Source organism: Lissotriton vulgaris, chromosome 4_1 (genome assembly GCF_964263255.1).
Source record: "Lissotriton vulgaris chromosome 4_1, aLisVul1.2, whole genome shotgun sequence".
NCBI lineage: Eukaryota > Metazoa > Chordata > Amphibia > Caudata > Salamandridae > Lissotriton > Lissotriton vulgaris.
The window spans coordinates 2135299749-2135322809 of record NC_141691.1 but is presented as its reverse complement, the minus strand read 5'-3'; the positions used below and the strand labels follow the sequence as shown (position 1 = coordinate 2135322809).

The 23061-nt window shown below is 47.6% G+C and overlaps 1 protein-coding gene across 1 annotated transcript in view; it reads right to left on the bottom strand.

Moving 5' to 3' along the window:
• Positions 1-15743: 15743 nt before the first annotated feature.
• The window catches only part of LOC147725226 (vomeronasal type-2 receptor 116-like), a 43084-nt gene continuing 35766 nt past the window's right edge, over positions 15744-23061 (bottom strand). Inside the window, exon 3 of the mRNA XM_086967140.1 lies at positions 15744-16645. Within this exon, the coding sequence (XP_086823266.1) occupies positions 15744-16645 (902 nt within the window). The remainder of the gene's footprint in view (positions 16646-23061) is intronic.

Here is a 23061-nt window from a genome sequence, read left to right as displayed (position 1 = left end):
TTCGCACCCCAAATGCCTCTTATACTGACGACTGGCGCATAAAGCCTTCGGTAGCAACAATGGTCGCAGTGCGTAGCCTTGTGCCTCCTGCTACGCCAACATCCTGTGGTTAACTCTCCTCACCTTTCTTTTAAGGACCACCATGCTGAGTCTGGCCGGAGGCTACACAAATGTCTTGCATTCCCGGGAGTTCCTTGCCCTCCTTGCTATCCTTGGTGTCCTTAGCGGTAATCGGGTCTTTTGCGGTTTTTGTTGTCTTCGGGGCCATCCTGCTTTGAATCCAATGCCGAAAAAATTCAAAAATAGTTGCACAGTCACGGAAATCGGGGAAGGCTCTGTGCTGTAGTGTCACACCCCGTGAAGGCAATCAGGTAAGCAGAGCCAGCCGTCCCGCACTTCGTAAACACTGTGAATGTGAGTAATGCCGTGAACACCAGCAATACTGGTAGCCTGCGAGGTCTGGACAGCCTCACAGTGAATCCATTAAGGCATACACCGTAAGTTTATCCGTTCATTCCAAAAGGAGTCTTACGGGAGAGGAGAGTCAGCGCTGCCCTTCTCTGAGGTCAGTCAGCAGCCATCTTGCCCCACTGTGGCCTAATGTGCATGTGTTGTCTCCCTAAAACATGGTCTAATTGGTATATACCTAATTGGCATATTTAATAATTATACGTCTCTACTAATGTACACTACATGTGCCCAGGGCCTGTAGAATAAATGCTACTAGTGGTGCTCCAGTACTGCTTGTGCCATCCACTTAAGCAGCACTTTAATACATGTGCTCAGCTTGTCATTGCAGCCTGTAGACAGTGTCTCCTAGGGCAGGATGCTGCGTAATTAAAAGGTAGGAAATGCACATTTATGTTTTACATGTCCTAATAGTGAAAAACTCCTATATCTTTTTTTCAGTACTGTGATGCCCGCCCATCTCATTGAATAACATTGGAGATTCATTATTATATTTATTAAGCTGCAATTCCTTAACAAAAGGAGGTAGTTATAACATTCTTGGTACCTATAAACTTGTACTAATAAAGCCTCTTTAATGGTAAAGTCGAATATATCATTACATGTGAAAATGCAACTTTTAGAAAGTTCACATTTTCTTGCCCTTAGCCTTCTATGCCCTTAGCCAGCCTTAGTTCACATGACTGGGTGTAACTGACAGTTGAGCCTTTGTGAATTCATCCCAGACTGTCACACTGTAGTAGGATTAGCATAGCCTAAGTGGCCTTCCTACAGGCATGATGGATTGTGGAGCTGAGGACAGCCTTCCTTGCACCTGAATAGGTTGTTCTCAGCCACCACACAATAAGCTTAACGACCCTATAATGTCTGTGCAGCCAGCTAGGAGGCAGGATACTCCTGGAATGTCAAAGGACCTTTCTGGAAACTTCTCCAAATTTCTAAGAGCAGGGCACCAAGGTAAAGAATTAGGGCTCTCAGGCCTACTCTTCAGCTTACCTGCGGAATGACTCTCAGAAGACAGCCTGCTGGTGTGACCTGCTGTGCACTCTGCTGAAGTAAGGACTGCTTTGCTGCCTGAAGCCTGCATTAAACCCTCAGAGGCCAGATCTGCTTTGGAGCCCTGCATCAACACATGCACCCAGGACTACCAGAAGTGACTCCAAGGGCTAGTTCGCTAGCCTCCCACCATCTTGAGCCCGCAACTGGACCCAGCCTGAGTGGGTCCCGAACCCTCAAGAGGTCTCCATCTGCTCCTGGACCCTTGGTTGTTGTGCTAAAGGAGCCTATGTGGCCATTTTCCCAAACTGAACCTTAAAGTATAAAAAAAGAAAAAATCATAATTCCAGTTCTACTGATTGCATGTTTGTCAATTTAGTGTTAAATCACGTATTCAAATGTACTCTATTTTATACATTGGTTTGGTATTTTGCTTGTTTTGTATTCACACATTGTAACTGTTTGTGTGCTTCATAAGTACTTTACACTTTGCCTCTAAGATGAGCAGGACTGTGTTTTGTGCCAAGCTATCCAGGGTGAAGCGCAGATAAATTATGTGACCTTTTGTGGTTCACCCTGCAAAGGATTATGACTGATGCTTGACCAGGACTCACACCTTGGTCAACCAACAACTTAATTTCTCACATTAATCATTTTGACCGCTTCAATTTTACTTCACCAATTCAATGAAATGAGGTAGTGATTGATTAAAAGAGGAGGAAAACACAGTACCAAGATATTTGAGTTTAAGTGGGTTCCATATAATATTCTTCCCCTCTTGCATGTCAGGAGTTCATAAAACATTCAAAGGGATTAATGAAATTGTTCTGATAATTATTGTGTACAGAAGCAGATTGTTTGAAAATATTTAAAATAATTGGAATCAAGGTAGAAGACGTACTAACAAAAAAACAAATATAATCCACAGACTGCTAGAACAATATCCTGTATTAAAATACTTGTATTGTCTGTACTATTTCCGATAAAACATAATAAAAGGTTCTATCACAATGAGAAATAAAAGTGGGAAGAGAAGACATTGTTGTCTAGTAACTTTATGCAAAGTAATAATTGAAGAAATAAGACCAGTGAGATAGATTTCAGCTGATCGGCTATTATATACTGCCTTGAATTTTAAAAACAATTAGGACCAAAATGAAAAAAAAATCCAACACACCCAATACAAATTGTAATTTCACCTTATTGAATGCTTGTTCAGCATCTGAAGCTAATAGGCCATCAGGAATTGTCATTTTATAAATAAAGGATAGAACATGACATAAGTTGTGTGGTATGTGCGGAAAGCTTTCCTTTCATTAAACTTGTTTGTTCAGAGTGAATTAGGGATGCGAATATTGGGACTAACCTGTTAGCTAATGAATTATCATAAATTGTACAGTCTTGCTAGTATGAGCAATACTAGTTGATAATTAGAAATTGAAATATCATTCATTTGGGAAGAGCAGCAATAATCACTTATTTGAAAGAACCCTTAACAGTAGTACTAGATAAAAATCATGAAATAAAGAAAGAATAGACAATAGTTGGTTCTCAATGTTTTATGGAAATCAGCTGAAATACCACCTGGACCAGGTGTTTTTATTGAGTTTAGGGATTTAATTGCTAAAGAGATTTACTGCAGACGAATAGGGTTTCCTAGCGTACGTCTATCTGCTGTAGTAATTTGAGGCAATTTACTCTATAAGAGGAATTTGTTAATAACATACTCCTAATAGACTATCAGACTCTCATGAAGGTCAGACTAAAATGATAAAAATTAGTCAGGCCTTTTGTCTCTTAGGGAGCGATTACCCTACGGCAAAGGCTCTGAGCTCCCGTGCCGCGTCGTAATTTTAGAAAGTTCGCATACGAGGTGCCTCTTGGTACTGTGGGATTGGAGCAGCGCCCATCTTGGGAGTAGATTTTACAGGCCGGTCGGCGGACCAACGGTGCGGCTCTCCTTTCATTCCCCCTGAGCGACTATAAGTTCGAGCTGTCAGTTCGAGCTGAGTTGTTGCCTGACTCGCTCCGCGAAGAACTTGAGGCGGAGTCTCTGGGGCTTGGTGTGCAGTGGCACTTTTAAAATAACTAACTTTGTTTTTTTTAATTATATGCATTGTGCGCTGACCGCTATCGCGCTGTGTTTATTTTAATTATTTTCTCACGCTGAGTGTTAGCGCGTGTCACCGCTTTCCCCAGTACTGCTCCTGGAACCATCGCGCTGATTGCAAGCGCTAGCACTGCTTATTGCCGAGTGCTTTTATATTTGGACAGGCTGTGTCTTCCGCCTTTCTGACCCTTATTCCCACTTGTACCTTTTCTTTTTCGGCACCCGAGGCGGAAAGCCGGGTGCTTTCTCCTCGCACTTTGTTTCCGGTCTTCCCACGCCTGTGTTGGGTGGCAACAGCACTGTGGAAGGAGAACTGTCTTTTTTTTTCTTCCCCACCCCTGTCCGGCATATGCGGTGCCGCTGGGTACTGTGGGATTGGAGCAGCGGCCATCTTGTGAGGAGATCTTACACACCGGTCGGCGGACCAGCTATGCAGCTCTCCTTTAACTCTCCCTGAGCGACTATAAGTTCAGGGGCTCTTCGCTCCGCGCACAGACACGCTTTGCGGATGCACCTATCCCGCGCCAAAGGAGCGCCTAAAGTAAGCCCGTCTGCGCCCATCAGCGTCCCGGATGTGGACGGGTGTGGACATGGGTCTTCCTATAGTGGGTCTCTCCTCTTTCTTTACCACTATGCTCTCCTATACTTCTGTGGAGCTCCTTTCTCTTCGGGGCGAGGTGGCTACGTGCCGCTGCATTTTTCCTGGTTGGTGGGCTTTGAGTAAAGGCTGCCATGATTGCGGATGGCGTTTGGTCGGCTCTCATGTCGCATCCCCTGCGACCCTGCCAACTAACAAACCTTGATCTCTCAGCAGGCATTCTTTGGACATCCACAATCTGTTGACGGAGTCCAAGCCGCCCTGTCTTTTTTTAACTGAGACCTGGCTGGGAGAAAGTTCTGGCCCTGACCTAGCGAATGCCATTCCTACTGACTATGTTATTATCAGAAAGGACAGGGCCTTAGGAAGAGGGGGCGGGATCGCTTTGGTAGTTGACAAGCGCTTCCCCTGCGCCACTCTCCCCACTGATAATATTTCGGTCTGTGAGTCTCTTGGCTTTACCCTCTCTCTATCCCCACGCCAAGCCTGTGCTGGGCTTTTAATTTATAGTCCTCCGGGTCCCATAGGCCTTTTTTTTGAGGAACTGCAGGCTGTCCTCTCTGTACTTTGTTTAAAATCCAAACATTGCATTTTATTGGGTGATTTTAATTTACACATGGTTGATGGTAGTGATTTGGATGTTGTTAAGTTGTGGGACATTACAGCTCCTCTAGTGCGGTTACCGTATGTTTCTGTCCCCACACACAACAAAGGCCACACTTTAGACCAAATTTTTTCTACAGCTGCGATCTGCACATCACCCCCGATCCCTGTCCTATGGTCTGACCACTTTTTAATAAATTTTATTATATCTCCTGTCATCACTACCTCCCCCAGACCGTTGGAAGGCCCTAGAGGGACTGCTAGGGATTTTCACCGGGTCTCCCCTGAAATGCTGGCATCTGCACTCTCCATGCACCCTTGTCAACTGTCTGGTAGTTTAGAGGAAGATCTGGATTTGCTACATAGGTGGCTAGTAGATAGATTTGAGGAGTTAGCTCCCATGTCTATTCCTAGAAAATCCTGCAACCGCGCCTCAGCAGCGTGGTTCACTCCTTTTCTTGGTGAGCTGCGCCGAGAGTGTAAAAAAGCTGAAAGGGCCTGGCGCTGCATGTATGATCCTAGTGACAAAAATAAATATAGGGAACTCACGAAGCTCTATCACCTCCATAATATGGCTGGTAAAAAAGCTTATTATGACAAAAGAATTGAGGACGTGGCGAATTAGAGTAAAGAAATGTTCCGCATTGTAAAAGATTTTATCTCCCCTACCTCGATATTGCCATCCCACTCCCACATGGAAGCAGCGGTCCATCAACTTGCAATCTTTTTCACCTCTAAAATTAAAGCTATTCAAGATACTTTTTCCCCTCTGAGCTCAGTATCTGTATCCGAGCACAGGCTCTCTCGGTTTCCATCCTTGGTAGTGGAAGTCCCCTCTCTTTCTGAGTTTCCTCCTCTGTCCCTACCTGCCTCTCTTGACCTTCTCACCCAGCTCAAGTCTGGCTCCCCGCAGGATCCCTGTCCCACTAAATGCCTTGGAAAAGTAGCACCAGCCTTAAACTTCTTGTTTAACCCGGTGCTCAACAAGTCTTTGAGCACAGGGGTGGTTCCCCAGGCCTGGAAGCAGGCCTTGATCCTCCCGCTTGTCAAGAAGCCCAATTTGGACCATCTAATCCATGATAACTATAGGCCGATCTCCCTTCTCCTGGCTCTGGCAAAGGTGTTGAGAAGCATGTTCACATCTCCCTCTCTGACTACATTGAGAGTAACAACATCCTTCACGATACTCAGTCGGGTTTTCGCACCAACATGAGTACGGAGACCGCTCTCCTTGAAGTTACTGATGCCATCCGGGAAGTTCTGGATTTAGGTGGAAACACCATTTTAGTTATGCTGGATTTGTCGGCGGCCTTTGACACCGTTCCCCATGACGGTCTCCTTTTAAGACTCCGGGAGATCGGATTGCGTGGAGTGGTGGTGAAGTGGTTCGGCAAACGGTCTGGGCGCCACCTTTCTCCGCCGACATGCCGCCATTGGAGGTGGGGGTGCCTCAGGGCTCTATCTTGAGCCCCACCCTTTTTAATATCTACATGGCCCCTCTGGCAGCAGTGACGGAGTCGCTCGGTGCCTAGATCGTATCGTACGCTGATGACACCCAGCTCCTTTTCACCTGCACTAAGGGCTCTGACTTTGATGGTATGCGGATCAGAGACTGTCTGGGGGTGGTCTTTGACTGGTTTTAACAGCACAGTCTGAAAACGTAATTCCAATAAATCGGAATTGCTTTTCTTTGGCTGCTCTCCTGATCCGAGATGGAAGGCCTGGTGGCCTCCTGACTTGTACCCTCCGGCAGATGCCTCTTCCAAGGCGAAGAATCTTGGCTTCCAGATTGATGATGGCCTTTCCTTTGGGCCTCAGATTCGCGAGCTCACAGGGAAATGCTTTGGCATTTTAAAAATGCTAAGGAAATTCCTTCCAATCTTGTCCCTGGAGCACAGAAAGACCATAGTACCGGCTTTGATAGGCTCCCGTCTAGATTATGCGAATGTGCTCTATCTGGGATTGCCAAAATTTCTTCTTGCGCGCCTTCAGCTAGTGCAGAACTCTGCTGCAAGGGCCATTTCTGGCCTTCATCGAAGAGCGAGTGCATCGGAGCTGCTTAAAAGGCTTCACGGGCTCCCTGTGGCGAGACGGATTACTTTTAAGGCGCTTACTCTCGCCTTTAAGGCACTTTATCTTGCAGGGGCTAGATACATCAGAAGGTGTCTTGCCTTTTATCGGCCCTCCAGAACTCTGAGATCGGCTTCTTTGGCCATGGCTTCTGTTCCTCCCATCAGACGGGCTAGAATTGGGGGCCGCTCTTTTCGATACTTGGCACCACGATGCTGGAACTCCTTGCCCGTCTCTCTTAGGAAAATCAGCAATCTACTGGTTTTCAGGAAGGAACTGAAGACATGGCTTTTTACCCAGTAATTTTTTTCTGCTGCTCTGCATCTGCGCTGGATTGTCTCTCCTTCGGGTCAAAGCGCCGGGACACTCCATGGAGCAGCTGTGCACTATAAAAGAGCCAAAATACCATACCATAACATAACATTTTGCCGTCTGGTTTCCTTTCCCACTGCCTCATTATGTTGGAGGCGGTCAGAAAGGAAACTGGCCTGTCATTCCTGCAGGCTTCCGACAGGCCAGTGAGTACATCCACTAGTGGGAAGCTGGCAATTAATCTCAAGGACGGGTCTTTCTGCCCTTTAGATTACGTTCACAGTTTACAACATGGTATCCATGCCGGTCAGTCCAACATGGATATCATGTAATGCGTGTTTGAGGGTCCAGGTTTGATGCTCAGCCTCCTCAACACCTATAGTGCCGCCCTGTTGATCCCTGCTCTTTGTAGCAGGCACCTTGAGGTACAGGGTACCGGAATGAGCAGCATCTCCAATTTCACTATGAGAGCATGCATTTCAGCCGGCTGTATGCTACCATAGTGAAAAATAGGAAGCAACCGGGGCGGAGCTTGCCGGCGTCCATGAAAGACGTGTGAGCGCTGAGCTCCTCGCCTGAGCCCCTTTAATATCCGACAAAGCTAACCTTTTGGCACCTGGCTGGCCCTAGAAACTGTGGGTATTGCTTCAGCTGCCCCCGGTGCTGGTGGGGGCACCTTCCCCGGTCGAAATCGGTTGTGGTTTCGCTCCGCTGGTCGGCGGAGGGCGAAGTGACGGACCAGGCCGCAATCCACGGACTATCCTGAGGGGCTGCCCGGCCTGCGTCACGCTGCGTGCGGCGTGTGGTGCCGGAGTGGACTCGGTCTACCAGATTGGCGACTATCCTGTAGTTTCTTCTGAGTGCCTTTAACCTGAGCTTTGGAGAGTGGACGTGGTCGCACTGCTCACGGAGGTGCGTTAACCGTGGACCAACTGCTGTTGCCTGGAGGTGCGCCGGCAAGGTGCGGGAACCCCTCGGCGGGAAGCTATACCCTCCCGAAGACATTTGTCGGCGGACGCCTCCACCTGGGACGCCTCGGGGGCCGACGTGGCACAGTGGCCTGGGAGTGTGCTGGAGTGAGTGGGTGCTATTCCCTTGTCATCAGTGAGACCTGCACTGTTGTGCGCGCCCGGTGGCGGGCTTCGTCGTCCCCTGGGCCCGCCCGAAGCTAACGGCCTGCGGCCGCCATTTTGGCTTCATTTTTTGCTATGCAACAACCTGCTCAACGGAGTTCGCTCCCCCGGCGCTCCATTACACCACGCCGGCACTGGCTGGCGCCACTTTGGCTGGCCGCGGGGTGCCTTGCTAATGACCCATTGGCGATGCTATGGGGAAGGGAGATAGGAACCGACCGAAACTGTTGTTCGATCAGCGGAAGCCGAAGGGTGCTGAAGGGGCGCCTCCGGAGACCTCAACGCAGCCTGCGACTGCTGATAGCTCGCTGTGTGCGGACATCCGCGAAATGCTTTGCACCATGGAAAAGGGCTTACAGGACAGTATGACGGCGATCGGCACGAAAATTGACGCTTTGTCCTTCAGGATGGACCGCATGTCTGAGAGGGTGGACAAACATGCTGAGCGGCTGGATATGGCGTAGCGGCGGCTGACAGAGGCGGAGGAGGCCCAAACGGAAAGGGATAAAGATCGAAAGCAGTTCAGCCGCCTACTCCAGGTCATACAAGACAAGACGGAGGACCTGGAAGCACGCTTACGGCGCTCCAACGTCCGCATCACGGGAGTGGCGGAGTCTACCAATACTGGCAAGATGGAGCTGTTTGTGGAGAAGTTACTCCACACGCTGCTAGGGGGGGACGTCTTCTCCCCTATGTTCATCGTCGAGAGGGCCCATCGCACCCTGGGACCGAGGCCGCAACCTGGCCTTCCACCACGGCCGATCATCGCAAAACTCTTGAACTACAGGGACCGTGACTTGGCACTGCGGCTGGCAAGGGAGAAAGGGAATCTACAGTTTGAGGGCATGAACATCTCCCTCTACCCTGACTTCACGGCGAGAGTACAGGAGGAAAGAAAGAGCTTTGCCCCGTATAAAAAGCAGATGAGAGACATGGGGCTAGACTACGCCATGTTGTACCCAGCGAGACTCAGGATCAATAAGCAGGGGCACTCGCATTTTTTTATGGACCCAGCGGACCTGAAAAAACCTCTAAAGGAATGGGCCAAGGAACAACGCAACAGCCCGAGGGGTCAACGTGAAGACAAGGAGGAGGCCGCCTCTATGGACGGCCGGGGGTGATCCACCCTACGACCCTGTACTCGGCTTGGCTAGGTCTCCAGTGCATGTCGTGTTACAACTACAGGTCCTATGAACCTACTTCTTTGACTTTGTGGAGTGTGGTTTTTGCTGCTTTGGACATGCTGCAGGGATGTGATATTACTATGGTTTACTGATTGGCTTTCGTATTGGGGGGTGCTACCCTCTGACTGAGGGGCTTGTTATTTGTCACTCTGCTTTTGCTGGGGCTGGGGGGGTGCCGAACGACACTAGGTCTGGTTCTTGCTTGATTGAATTGCTGTCTGGCTGGGAACCTCTGCCCCTGCGCTTTCGGCTCTTGACTCTCTGGAGGGTCTTTGGGTTTGTAGTGTGTTGTGTTGGGGAGGGTTCAGGGCGGGTGGTGACGTGCTCTGTCTGACCGGGTTGGGGTTGGTTGGCTGTGGGTGGGTAGACGTTTGTCCTATTCTTCTATTGTTGCTCATGCATTGTGGGAAGTTCGGGGACTGTTGGGGGGGTCTGTTTGAGCCAGCTACTGGAGTGTGTCTACTGTACCGTCTCTACTCTGATAAGCTCTCTGTCTTACAATGGCGAATGTTGAGTCTCTAGGGCCGGAGAGCGGCCCAGGCTCTCTTCGACTGCTATCATGGAATGTGAGAGGGCTCAACGATTTTCATAAACTTAGGAAGGTCCTGGCCTACTTGCAGCGACACCAGATTGATCTCGCCTTGCTGCAGGAAACCCATCTGCCTTTGTCCAGTCCCATGTTGCAGACGAGGGGTCTTGGGAACGCATGTGTTGCTGCAGGGTTCACCACACATGCAAGAGGGGTGATCACCTGGGCTAATCCCAAATCTCAGTTGTCGCTTCAGCAGGTAGCTGTGGACCCGGAGGGTCGGTATGCGATTGCTCGATGTGTGGGGAAAGGACATGATTTGTTGCTTGTGAATGTGTATGGCCCCAATTATGACTCTCCTGTTTTCTATGCCTCGCTAGCAGACAGCTGTAGACTATATGTGGGCTCTAGGATGCTGTGGGTGGGGACTTTGATTTGGTTTTGAACCCAGAATTAGACAGGTCGGCTGGTCCCCCCAGGTCCCCGGCTGCCTCGGCACTGCTCCTGTTAACGGAACTAGTGAAGCTTGACCTGCTGGATGTGTGGCGCCATAGGCACTCGGGGCAGGGCGGGTTCACCCATTACTCAGCCTACCATGACCTCCATACGAGGATTGATTATTGGTTCATCTCCCGGTCCCTGCTTGATTCGGTGAAGGGGTGCACTGTGTTGCCTCGCACGCTGTCTGATCATTCGCCTCAACTTTTGCTCCTGGTTGCCCCAGCTAGGAGGATTCCCCCGTTTACCTGGAGATTCCCCCCATATTCCCTCCTAGACGAAGCCTTCAGAGGGGAGCTGGCTGAGGACATAGAGGTGTTTTTCTCAACTAATGTGGGGTCGGTGGATAGTGTCCAGGTGCTCTGGGATGCATTTAAGGTATATATCAGAGGGATGACGATGGCTAAACACTCAGGGGTGCTCAAGGCTATCAGGCAACGGTTGAAACTGCTTGAAACACAGCTGGCTGATCTGGAACGGCAGGCGGGAGGTACGGGTTCTGCTGACGTCACGGACAAACTTAAACCCCTGTTAGAGGAATTTCATGAAGAGGCGGACAGGGAGATAAAACACATGGGTAAATATGCCACAGCGCGCGCGTATGGGGAACGAGACCGCCCTGGCTCCCTTCTTGCCAAACTGATGCGCAACAGCAGGCCACCCTTAGTGATCGGGGAGTTGGTGACGGCTACTGGTGACGTGGTGACGGAGGAGCAGGATATCCTGGCGGAATTCCATACTTATTATACGGCACTGTACTCGTCGAAGTCCGGCCACCTTGAGGAGGAAATCGACGACTACTTGAGTTACATACAAATGCCCTTCTTGGCCAACTGGCAAAGAGAGATTCTAATGGCCCCGTTCCAGAAAGAGGAAATAACGGAGGCGCTAGAGGGAATGAGGTCGGGTAGCGCTCCTGGGTCGGATGGCCTCACGGTGGCTTTTTACAAGGCCTTTCAGGATAAGCTGGTCCCATACCTGATGCTCCTTTTTGACGATATTTGTCAACAAGGCAGCATGACGAAATCTATGAGGGAGGCGCTGCTCATAACCATCCCGAAGCCGGGCAAACCCCCCAATGAATGTGGCTCTTACAGGCCGCTTTCGTTGATTAACGTGGACGCGAAACTGTATGCGAAGGTTCTGGCGACACGTTTGGCTCTTCTGGTCCCGGACCTGGTCGCCCCGGAGCAAGCTGGGTTTGTCCCGACGCGTAACCTAACCTATAACATCCGCACGGTGTTGGGCACTATTCAGCATGTCCAGCAAGAAAATAAGGCTGTGGCCATTTTCCTAGACATGGAAAAGGCCTTTGACTCTGTAGAATGGTCGTTCATGCTCAGAGTCCTTCGTAAGTATGGGCTCGGAGAACCCTTTCTGCAGATGCTGGGAGCCCTGTACTACAAACCCACTGCGCGGCTAAAGATAGGGAATTTGGTCACTGCCCCGATCGAGATCAGCAGGGGCACTCGGCAGGGCTGCCCCCACTCCCCGCTGTTGTATGCTATGGTGGCGGAACCCCTGGCCTGCGCTATAAGAGATTATCACAGGTTCGAGGGAATCAACTTTCCATCTTACCAGATTGGTATCTCGACTTATGTGGACGACACTCTGCTGTATGTCCGTGACCCGGAAGCAAACCTCTCGGCGGTATTGCGGGAAGTGGTGAGGTTCGGGGCCTTATCGGGCCTTCGGGTCAATTGGAATAAGTCAGTGGTGTTGCCTTTGACTCCGGTAACGCTCCCATTCGACTCGGAGTACCCATTGCAATGGACCACGGACTCCATACGTTATTTGGGGATCCGCATTCACACTGACCCTGAGATCGTGATACGCGAGAACTACGGGGTTGCCTATTCCAAACTGGTGGATGATGTTGAGGTGTGGTGCAGGCTCCCGCTGTCCCTTATGGGTAGGATAGCGCTTATGAAAATGGTGGTGCTCCCCAGATTCCTCTTTCTCTTCACAAACATACCTGTGGTCCTCTCTAAGGCCTTTTTTCGGCAGCTTACCCAAACGCTTATACGACTTGCGTGGGGGGGCAAACAGCCAAGGGTTCAATGGCAAACGCTCCTTATTCCTTATGAACATGGGGGTCTTGGGGCTCCGGACCTGGAACGGTACTATAGGATTGCGCAGGGGGCACATCTTCACACTTGGATCCACGGGGATCCTAGCATCCCACATGTGATATTGGAATGCCTCTTTGCAGACTCTACACCTCTCCCGGCCACGATATGCTATCCAGCCGATCGAAGGGTTGGTAACTTGGATTCCATTGCTGCCACAAACCACGCTTGGCATGCAATGGTCCGCTCCCGAGAGAGTGAGCTGTTGTACTCTCCCCTACTGCGAGTGGAGTGGGCAGTGTGGTTGGCCCCGCTAACGGAGAAGGGCGTCCTGAAGGCGTTGCGGGAGTTGGGCATCGACAAGGTGGGGGACCTCTTCTTAAATGGCACTATGAAGACGTCGCAGCAGGCTCTCCAGTCCTTCCCTGGGGCGACGCTATTGCATAGCTTCCAATACCACAGGGTTCGTAGAGCGGCGCTGGTATCACTGGGCCCGGAATTGGCAGAGCCACAAGAAGTGCCTGAGCTCACGTATGTGATTAAGACCCCCTCTTCCCGTAAATTGATACCTGCTCTTAAGAAACTTGGTGATGGGCACCGGCAGTGCCCCCCCTCCAGGGCCCGATTGGCCTGGCAGGCCGACCTTCAGTCTCCCATCTCGGATGAGATGTGGCTCTATTGCTGCACGAACACTAGGAAAATTTCACTTAATAGTAGGCACCGCCTAATTCACTTTAAGTACCTGCAGCGGGTGTATTACACGCCGGAAAGGCTCCACAGGTATGGGCTACGGGAGTCAGCGGAGTGTGAGCGCTGCCATTTCCCTACAGCTGATTTTCAACATATGTCCTGGACTTGCCCTAGTATCCATAAGTTTTGGAGAGAGGTCTTCACGGAACTTAGCTCTATCCTGGGTGTGGAGATTCTGCCCAGCCCGGCGCTGGCGTTGCTGGGTTTCTCTAAACCGTTGCCAGTGGCATTGAGGCGACTTGCTGACATGGCGTTGCTGATGGCCAAGCGTCTGGTTGCGTTGTGCTGGATGAGGGGGCCGGTTCCTACTAAGAAGCGCTGGGAGGCGGATTTGCTTTACTGTTGCACGCAGTCGGAGGTGTACAGTGAACTGCTTCCCCCAAAAAGTCGCCCCAAGAACTTCTGGGGGTTATTTAAGGAATTCCAGAGCGCGCAAGGGGACAGTCCTGAGGGGGAGGAGTTGGATGGAGTTGGATGAAATGCAGGAAGGTGGGGTGGCGATGGTTGACTTTGATGAGAATTGTGGTTGAGTGTTTCCATGCTGAAGGTGGGTGGGGGATCCCGCCTGAGTCTTGCCCGTGCAGTGTGCTGGGTGAATACTTATGACGGCTGTACTGGGTAGTGGTTTGCATAGTCCCTCTCAAACTTTGCTCCGTTCCATTGGGCCCTTGGGTCAGTTGCTATGGGTCCTAAGTTCTACTATAGACGTGGTAGTTAGTGCAGGTGGGCGAGTGGACACGGGTATAGGTAGGCTGGGTAGTTCGTAGGGCGGGGGTTTGTTTTTGAGTGGGTTTTTTGTGGTTTAATGCACCTTTTCATTTCTCCCTACCAGGAGACTTTATCCTCAGGTCTTTAAGAAGTTGGCTTAATATATGTGTACAGACTGCATTACCTTTGCACACCGAACTGTGATATGGAGTGTCACCACCAACGCTGCTGGTTGGGTTCTTTTTTGTTATATTGAGGTCAGTCATCTGCTGCTTTCATAATTCGATATTGTCTCTTATTTCTTTCTTTACTTCCAGTGCGCCGCCAGGCCTCTGGGATGTTGGCGTCGTGGCTGTGTGTGTGGCCTCTACTCAGGGATCTGGGTGTGAACTACTGTTGCCGCCGGCCTCCGGGTTGTAGGCGATAAAGGCTGTGTGCACATTTCAAAGGTGTAATAAAGTACAAATTTAACAAAAAAAATAAAATATAGGAAGCGACCAAATAGTTTTCGGTCACATCCTAATGAGGCACCAAAGGGGTGTCAGGTGGTCCAGGCCCAAGTCGGTGTTGGGCTGAAGTAAGTCTGCACAACATCATAATGAGCCCCTAAATGTGGGAACATTGTAATGAAAGGTTTTATTTGACTGAGAAGAGGAGTCATTTTGCTGATTGCTGCTGCATTATCTCTGATTAGTTTCTTATTATCAGGCACTTTCATAGAGAGAGTAGTAATTTCTCACAGAATCTGTGTAATATCGGAACATATCATATCAGGATTGTTATTGAATTGCTTTTATTTGCTCAAGATTGCAGTGCTGTCATACTTCTTGTGTTTCAATAACTTTGGATTTCAAAGGAGGTGTCCGGGCTACTTGTTTTCTTTTATTTGAAAGGAATGCTACTGATTTGGGCCATAATTCACATAAAAACACATTAATGTTAGGTAATGTTTCTTGAGCCAGTAAAAATAATAATATAAAAGTATTATCACAAGCAGGTATATAATACCAAAGAAGGAAACTGTGAAGTCAAGGAAAATTCCTAAAAAGCATGTTAATAAATAAATCAGTCAAACATATTATTTAAAGACAGAATAAAAGCCAGCAAAGTCAACACATTGCAGCAGCAATACCTTTAGGAGGGGCAATGCATTGAAGAAGAACTGTAACAGAGAAGGACCTCAAAGACAACTCTTTCACCAGTCCCACATCTTAGAAACTGCAAGTATACTTGACACCTGAAAATACCTCAGGAAAGATCGCTCAGCAGAAGATTGAATGCGGTTTCACTGGACTTCCAGAAAGCTGCAGAAAAATGTACCCAACCTTCACAAAAAGCAATCAAAGATTGCAGGTATGGCGGAGAACTATACCTCATAAGCCTTCTTGGTTCATATGAGCAGTTATGATGAAGAAGACTCTGCGATATACCTAGTTCTGAGATTTGCAGAACTAGGTATATCGCAGAGCATCTGTGTACATATTATTACACGTTATAGAATGACAGCTGAACCCTGCCTGCCTTAGCATACAGGAAATTACAACAAGTATAAATTATGCAAACATACATTTATAACAAATGTTATTTTGTTGTGAAGGCAAAAATAGTGAATGCATATTTGTGGTAAACGTTTTAAAGGTAAGTATTAAGTGTTCATATATATCTCTCCATTCTGGTGTGGCTAGCAGCGCCACTCGACCATGTTTCGTCAGTGTTTATAAATTGCTTTTCAGAACTAAACGTTCTATGCTATTGCTATCCATCCTAAGAATGCTATAACATTTGGGAAAGAATATACAGCCCAGCAGTCCAGCGCTAGAAGCCAAGATGGCAAAGATCTCCACGGCCACCATATTCCGGCCCTTAGTGCTGAGGTAGGCAGGAATGAAGGAGACCCAGACGCTGCAGAACACCAGCATGCTGAATGTGATGAGCTTGGCCTCGTTGAATCGGTCAGGGAGGTTCCTGGCGAGAAAAGCCACCATGAAGCTGGCAAAGGCCAAGAGTGCCATGTAACCAATCACACAGTAGAAGGCAGTGACAGAGCCCTGGTCACACTGCAGGATTATCGTCCCAGTCTCAGACTGTGTGTCAGTGCCAGGGTGAGGTGGGGAGGTGAGCAGCCAAGAAATACAGATTGTCACTTCTCCCAGTGTGGACAAGAGGACAATAGAGCCGGACACCCGTGATCCCAGCCATCTGCTTATTCTGCTCCCAGGCCTGGTGGCATTAAAGGCAATGACAACGGTGATGGTTTTTGCTAAAACACAAGACACAGCAATAGTAAAAACAATCCCAAATGCAGCTTGCTGGATCAGACAGGTCCATGTCATGGGGTGTCCAATAAATAGGAGGGAGCAGAGAAAGGCGAACATTAGGGTGACAAGCAGTGTGTAGCTGAGATCCCGGTTATTGGCCTTGACTATCGGTGTGTCTCGGTGTTTAATAAAGATTCCCAGCACTGCAGCTGTGGCTATAGAGAAAGATACAGCTGTGAAGACCAAAACTTCACCAATGATATCACTGTATGAGAGGAAAACAATGGTTTTGGGGATGCAGCCATCCTTCTTGTCATTGGGCCACTTGTCCTCAGGGCACTTCTGGCAGTTTTCCATATCTAAATTGAAGCAGATAAAAATAGAAGCCATAAGTGTTCCATCAATGCTAAATGTAGCAGTATGTTTACAACATTGTTAATGGCATTTTGATATGTAAAGAATAATTATATTGAAAGAGTTTTTCTTGTTGTGATTTATTTACATATTATTATGCTTTTGTGATGCCTCATGGCTTTTGGGACCTAAATTCAGATTCTGAGTGACATAAATCTATTGGCCCTCTCTTTTTCTTTTTATTTAAACAGCAATTTATTCATAGAGGATAAACAAACCTTAAGCATTCTAATTCTAATCCAATCCTAGTAAATAAGGAGTTAACAACCATGAGGCAAAGGTCAGATGATTTATGATTAGGCTGTCCAGTTTTAGGTTTAAACCTATAATAACTGACAAAACCCCACTGAAAGAGAAATAGCCCACACCAGTAAAAATATATAAACACTGAGAAAATGCCTGCACAACCACAAACTAAAAGCCATTCAAAGAAAGGAAGAAGGGAGTGAAAGAGTTATTTTTTCCTTTTCGAAGGGGCCAATACAATGTAACTTTGTTATACAAGCTAGCAGTAAGAAAGTGTGGGCTAATATTATTCTGCTTGAGTTGTGTTGTTTTTAGATGCCTCTAAAACATTGTTACTTCTTCCTTTTGTTTTTTTTCAGTTCTGTGGTCGTTGGTCTAAAGATGCAGAGTTAAGAAGCATGTTTTAGGTCTTGTTTAATTATTGTATAAACTGTAGAGAATTGGGAAATATCAAAATCATATTTGATTCTGTCAGTGATAGATAAAATGGCTGGTTCCATAAGAATCTTTCCTAATGTGTCATCACAGTCACCCACAGAGAATGGGTTAAAACCCTTGATACATCAGCCACCAGTTTCTAGTGAGTCGTATTGATAGTAGGTGAATTTCCAACACCTCAGGCTATAAACATTCAATGCAAGGTATAGTGACAAGTATATGTGAAAAGAGCGCATTCGCCAAACATCTGGGATGGTGGTTGTTGGAACTGGCCCTTCTTGCAGGGTTATCCCCAAACTTTTTGCTTCTCCCTCCCCTATTTTTCCTGACCCAAAGCTGTTGGCAATAGGACTCTGGGCACTTTACCACTGCTGATCAGTGCTAAAGTGCATATGCTCTCTGTGTACATTGTTATTGTAATTGGTTATCCATGATTGGCATATTTGTATTACCATGAAGTCCCTAGTAAAGTGCACTCAGTGTGCAAGGTCTGGTGATTCAAATGCTACTAGTGGGCCGGCAGCACTGGTTGTGCCACCCACAAGAGTAGCCCTAAAATGGTGTCTCAGGCCTGCCACCGCAGTGCCTGTGTGCAGTCTGTGAACTGCCATGTTCACACTGGCCAGGCCGAACCCTTCCCTTTCTGTACACATTGGTCACCCCTATGGACGGCACAAGGTACCCCCCTGGGCAGGGTGCAGTGTATGTGAAAGGTAGAGCATGTACTAGTGCAGGTGACAAGCTCTGGTAGTGAATTACACCCATTTTTGTTTTTCACTATTGTAAGGCTATCTTGCCCCATAGGCTATCTTGGGGGATGCTGGCTACAGTGCTACCAGCATATCATCCCATAGGAGCAAGATAGGACATAAAAGTCTAGTATCCCTGAACACAGAATTTAATAATTCTTCTTTTAGGAAAGGTAGTTTTTAAATCCTGTGTTTGAGAATAGCACTTTTAGAAAGTTGCTGTTCTCTTGTCTGACCTTTCTGTGTGCCTTGGCCTGTTTGGAATTGACTGTCTGGTTTGAGAGTGACAGGGGCTGGGGAGCCCCCAGGAGGCTGGCTGAGTCAGCCCTAGGCTGAATGACTGCATCTGCATCTTGAGTGGTGGGTGGTGATAGCACCGGGACCTGAATAGGACTGTGCCTGCCCCCCACAGTGTTGGCTCCACCCCCTGTGGTGCATCTGATGGCTCTGCCCTGTACTGGGAAAGGAGAGAAGGAATCATGTCAACAAAGTGCTCCAGGGCTGTGCTCTCCCTGCACAATGCTTTCTCCACCTCCTACTGTGCGGCTGACAACCCTGCTCCTCTCTCTGAATGGAAAGGAGAAGCCAGGAAAATAAAGTGCTCAAGGTACACCCAGAACTGGTTCAGACCGGGCTCAGAGCCCTCCTGCACAAACGGAACAAATAATTTTAAGGGTATAAGTACAGGACCCCTGACTACAGAAAATTAGATCATCCTGGAATCAAGAAGGAACCTCTGCCAAGGATAAAGCTGACACTGAAGAAGGAAGACTGTCCTGCTGTTGCTCTGCTGGACTGACCTGCTGTCGCTTTGCTGCCAAGGAGAGGGGAAGGACTTTGCTTTGTGCTGTGTCCCCTTGCTTGAAGGAAACTCCAAGAGCCTGAGAAGAGCTGGCCTCCTGTTTTTTAGGTGCCCAGAAACAAAAGGACTTCACCCTCAGCTTCCCTGAGCTGTGCTGAGAGAGTTATTTCCTTCCTAGAGTGCTTGGGCCAGTTGTGGTGCTTCTGGAAGTTGTACCTGTGTTGGGAACCTGGAAACAAAGATTTTAGAAACTTGCTACAGAAAATTTAGTGGATCGCTTGCTTGCGGAGTGCATTCCCGATAGTGCGAAGAAATTCCCGCTGCTATGGAGGTTGAGATTGTCACAGCGCCTGTCACCACTGCCAGAGACGTTGCACCCTTCGTTTGTGGGATACACCAGACCGGTGCGGAAATATTACCATCGCTGCGAGTGTTGTCACAGAGCCTGTCGTAGCTGGATGAGCTCATATCCATTCTTGCTTGCTGACCACATCACTTTGCTGTGAGTGTCGTTGCAGAAGCCATCGCATTGAGGAGCTGCAAGAGCGAGATCACCGCTGGTCCGTGCATGGTCGCCCCGGAACTACCTAACCCTTGGAATGAGGCTATAACAAGAAAAGGGTCCTGCCAGGTGTGAATCATATCTCTCCTGAATTCGGACTATAAAATCTTTACAAAAATCTTGGAGGGAAGACTAAGATAGTTGACGACGTGCTACACAAAGATCAGAAGGGCTTCGTAAAAGGAAGGTATCTACACAAGTTAACGGGTTCATAGAAGCAAATAATTTGGCAACAACTTATGCAACCCCTTTAGCAATAACAACATTAGATGCCTCTAAAGCCTTTGATAGAGTTTTAGTGAATGGGAAGCCATCTTCATCGTTTAAAAAACTCAGAGGTACAAGACAGGGCTGTCCCCTTTCCCCCCTTTTGTTTAATTTTTATATAGAGCCCTTTGAACATATACTTAGAATAACAACCAACATCCCTTCCTTTCCTCAGGGGGAATGGGGGAGAAAGGTAGCATTTTATGCGGATGACCTTATGGTTCTCTCTTGTCGGCTATTATACAGTTGTACAAAAGGGGGTGGTGATGGACGGAGCATCTGAACCAATCAAACACTCACACCCAGTCAACAGATCTGGGTTTAATCCTTCACCAGTTGGTTTCATCATACAGTTAGCTTTATAATTTGTCAAGGTGTTGGGTTACCTAGTAAATGAGGACAAAACAGAGGTTATGGTATGAAATAAGAGAAAGGAGAGTCGGTTGATCAAGAAGGAAATGCGATACCTGGGGTTACAAAATTGATCAAGATATAAATGAAATCCTAGAAACTCCTAAATAACCCCTGCTCAACCCTGTGGTTATTTGGCAGTCGCAGGAAGGCTTATCTCAGAGGCAGTTTGTAAAGCATTTGTTAACACATACAGTAATACAGTGAAATCACTACATATGGACACCACAAAGGTTTTATAAAAATAATTCATCTTTATATAGACTTAACACAAAACCCAAATGACACGCTTCTCCGATGATGCAACAGCAACAGCTGTGACGGAGTCGCGCTTCTTCTCGTTGAATCACGCTACCAGCTCCCAACTAAGTGCAGTCTTCCCCAGACAGAATTCCCAGCAAGGGAATTCCGAGGGGAGCTGGTGCTGAAGTCTTGTATCCCTGAGACTTCAGCAGGAGGCAAGCACAGTTCAAGCCCTTGGAGATTCTTTTTCAACAGGATAACATTTCCCCTATCCTCGGCAATTAAGTAACCACTGTAGGCCAACCCCAGAAAATCGCACACTGGCACAGGGGCAGTCAAATCCTTCACCTTCCTTGGTTTCTCCTCCTTGGCGAAGGTCTGTCTTGATTGCCAGAAGATATCTAAAGTCTTAGGGTCTGGGCCTTAATATTTATACTAGTAAATACTTTGTCCTCTGAGGGCAGAGGGTGCCTGTGCCGAGCCAAAACCAGTTCTGTGCAGATTCCTGGCAGGAGGTGGAGACAGCATTGTTGAAAGCAGACCTGGCCCAGGTAGCTGAAAGGAAATCTCCTACCACCTACTCTCTGGTCTATGAGGGCTCAGGGGAGTGAAAGAAAATCACAGCCCTCCACTCTCTATTCAGCCACGGTCCTATTCAGCCCAGCCCTGACTCGTCAGACTGCTGGAGCTCAAGCCCTCCTGTCACTCACAAACCAGACATGCAATACACAACCTAGCAGAGGCAGGCTGGATGGCTAGGCAAGAACATACCCACTTTCTAAAAGTAGTATTTTCAAACACAGAATGTTAAAACCAACTGTTCTAAAAGATGTATTTTATCAGTTCAGGCATACAAAATTAGTTTTTCTACCATGTTGCCTGGGTCAGTTAGGACCATAAGATGTTATAGTCAAACTGCCCATTCTAGCCTATGGGGACAGGTAGCCTTGCAATAGTGAAAAACAAAATTGGCTGATTTCACTATAAGGACATGCAACACATATCCTACCTTTTCTTACAATGCACCCTGCCCTTAGGCCTACCTTGGGGGTGGAGAACATATAGAAAATGGAAGGTTTAGGGACTGGTAAGTGGGTGCACTTACCAAGTTGACGTGGCAGTACTAACTGCACACAGGCTCTGCAATTGCAGGCCTGAAACATACTTTACAAGCTGCTTCTTTGGGTGGCACAACCAGTGCTGCAGGCCCACCAGCAACATTTGACTTACAGGCCCTGGGCACACATGGTGCACTATACAAAGGTCTGACAATTAATCAAATGAGCCAACCATGGAGTCACTAATCCATTACAATACTTTATAATAGAGAGCACCGTGGCACTGAATAGAAGTGGCACAGTGCCCAAAGCATCTAAAACAAGCAAAACATTTCAAAAATAGAGGAGACAACAGAAAAAAATGGTACCAAGAGATGATAGTGTAGTTCAGTATAGATCGGGCACTAGCTCCTTGGATTGTGAATTTCGGTGGAGAACCCACTGTATTTCTAAGGTTAATAACCTGAATTCCCAAATATTCTAACTTTGTCACAAATGCCCAACTTATGTGATCTGAGCGGTATGTCAGCAGTTGGTCCGGTGTATGGATTAGATTAGCATTGAATTCACCTGTTATTATTGTATCCCAGTGAGGATTTAAATTGCTTAAATCTGAGACTGTTGTTATTAATAACAAATTAAGTACTTTTTTCTTATTTGAACTTGGGTTCATGTAAACATCAGTCAGCAATACTGAACAGCAAGATTCCTCCTATACGTGAGTTTGATTAGTTGCAGGCTGGGTCTGGGGCTTTTAGTTGTTCAGATTTATGTTGAGTGTTGTTGACACATAGACAGCAAATTCCTCCTTTAGGGCATTTATTTTTGTTAGCTTCCACAAAATAATGAATAAAACCTTCCAGAGGCAGGTTATCCAAGGCAAATGTCTCCTTGAGTGGTAATATCTCATATGCTTCCTAATCCTGAGGCGGTTTGCCATCTTCTAGAAGGTTGTTTGCCCCTGCTATGTTCCATGAAAGAAGATGCATCTTCCTTGGTGGGGGCTCCCTGGGTCATTCTACCTTTTGCACGTTTAGTGTGGTTGCAAGCCACTTCTAATTTGTTTGGTTTTTATCTTTTTGTGAGTCAGGGTCGATCTTCTTTTCTGGTGAGCTTCGGTTGCTTCCTTGGAAATTCAGCAGAATTGAGTAGACCTCCCATCTGTCTTATTCTTTCAAATCTCATCCTTTAGTTTCTTGGCACTTCTCCTTGGATGATTATTCTCCCCAATCTTATTCTTTAATTTCTTGGTGCTTCTTCTTCGATGTTTTGAGGGATGATTCTAAGAGTGTATAGTTACACCCTTGCTCCTAATGGTTTCTCCTCCCGTCTGTCTTATTCTTCCCAATCGTATTCTTCAGTTTCTTGATGCCTCTTCTTCGATGTTTCGAGGAATGTTTCTGTCAGAATGCTCACTGGACTCAACCAACCATCCACAGGAGCGAATGCCTGTTCCCAACTCCCCTCAAAGGATGAGGGCCCAGATTGTATTTCAAAACCTGGACTACGCATTCACGGGGGAAAGGGTAGTGGGGGAAAAAGAGAGACTACCTCCAGATTTAGTGATCATCTGCTTCTTCTCGGT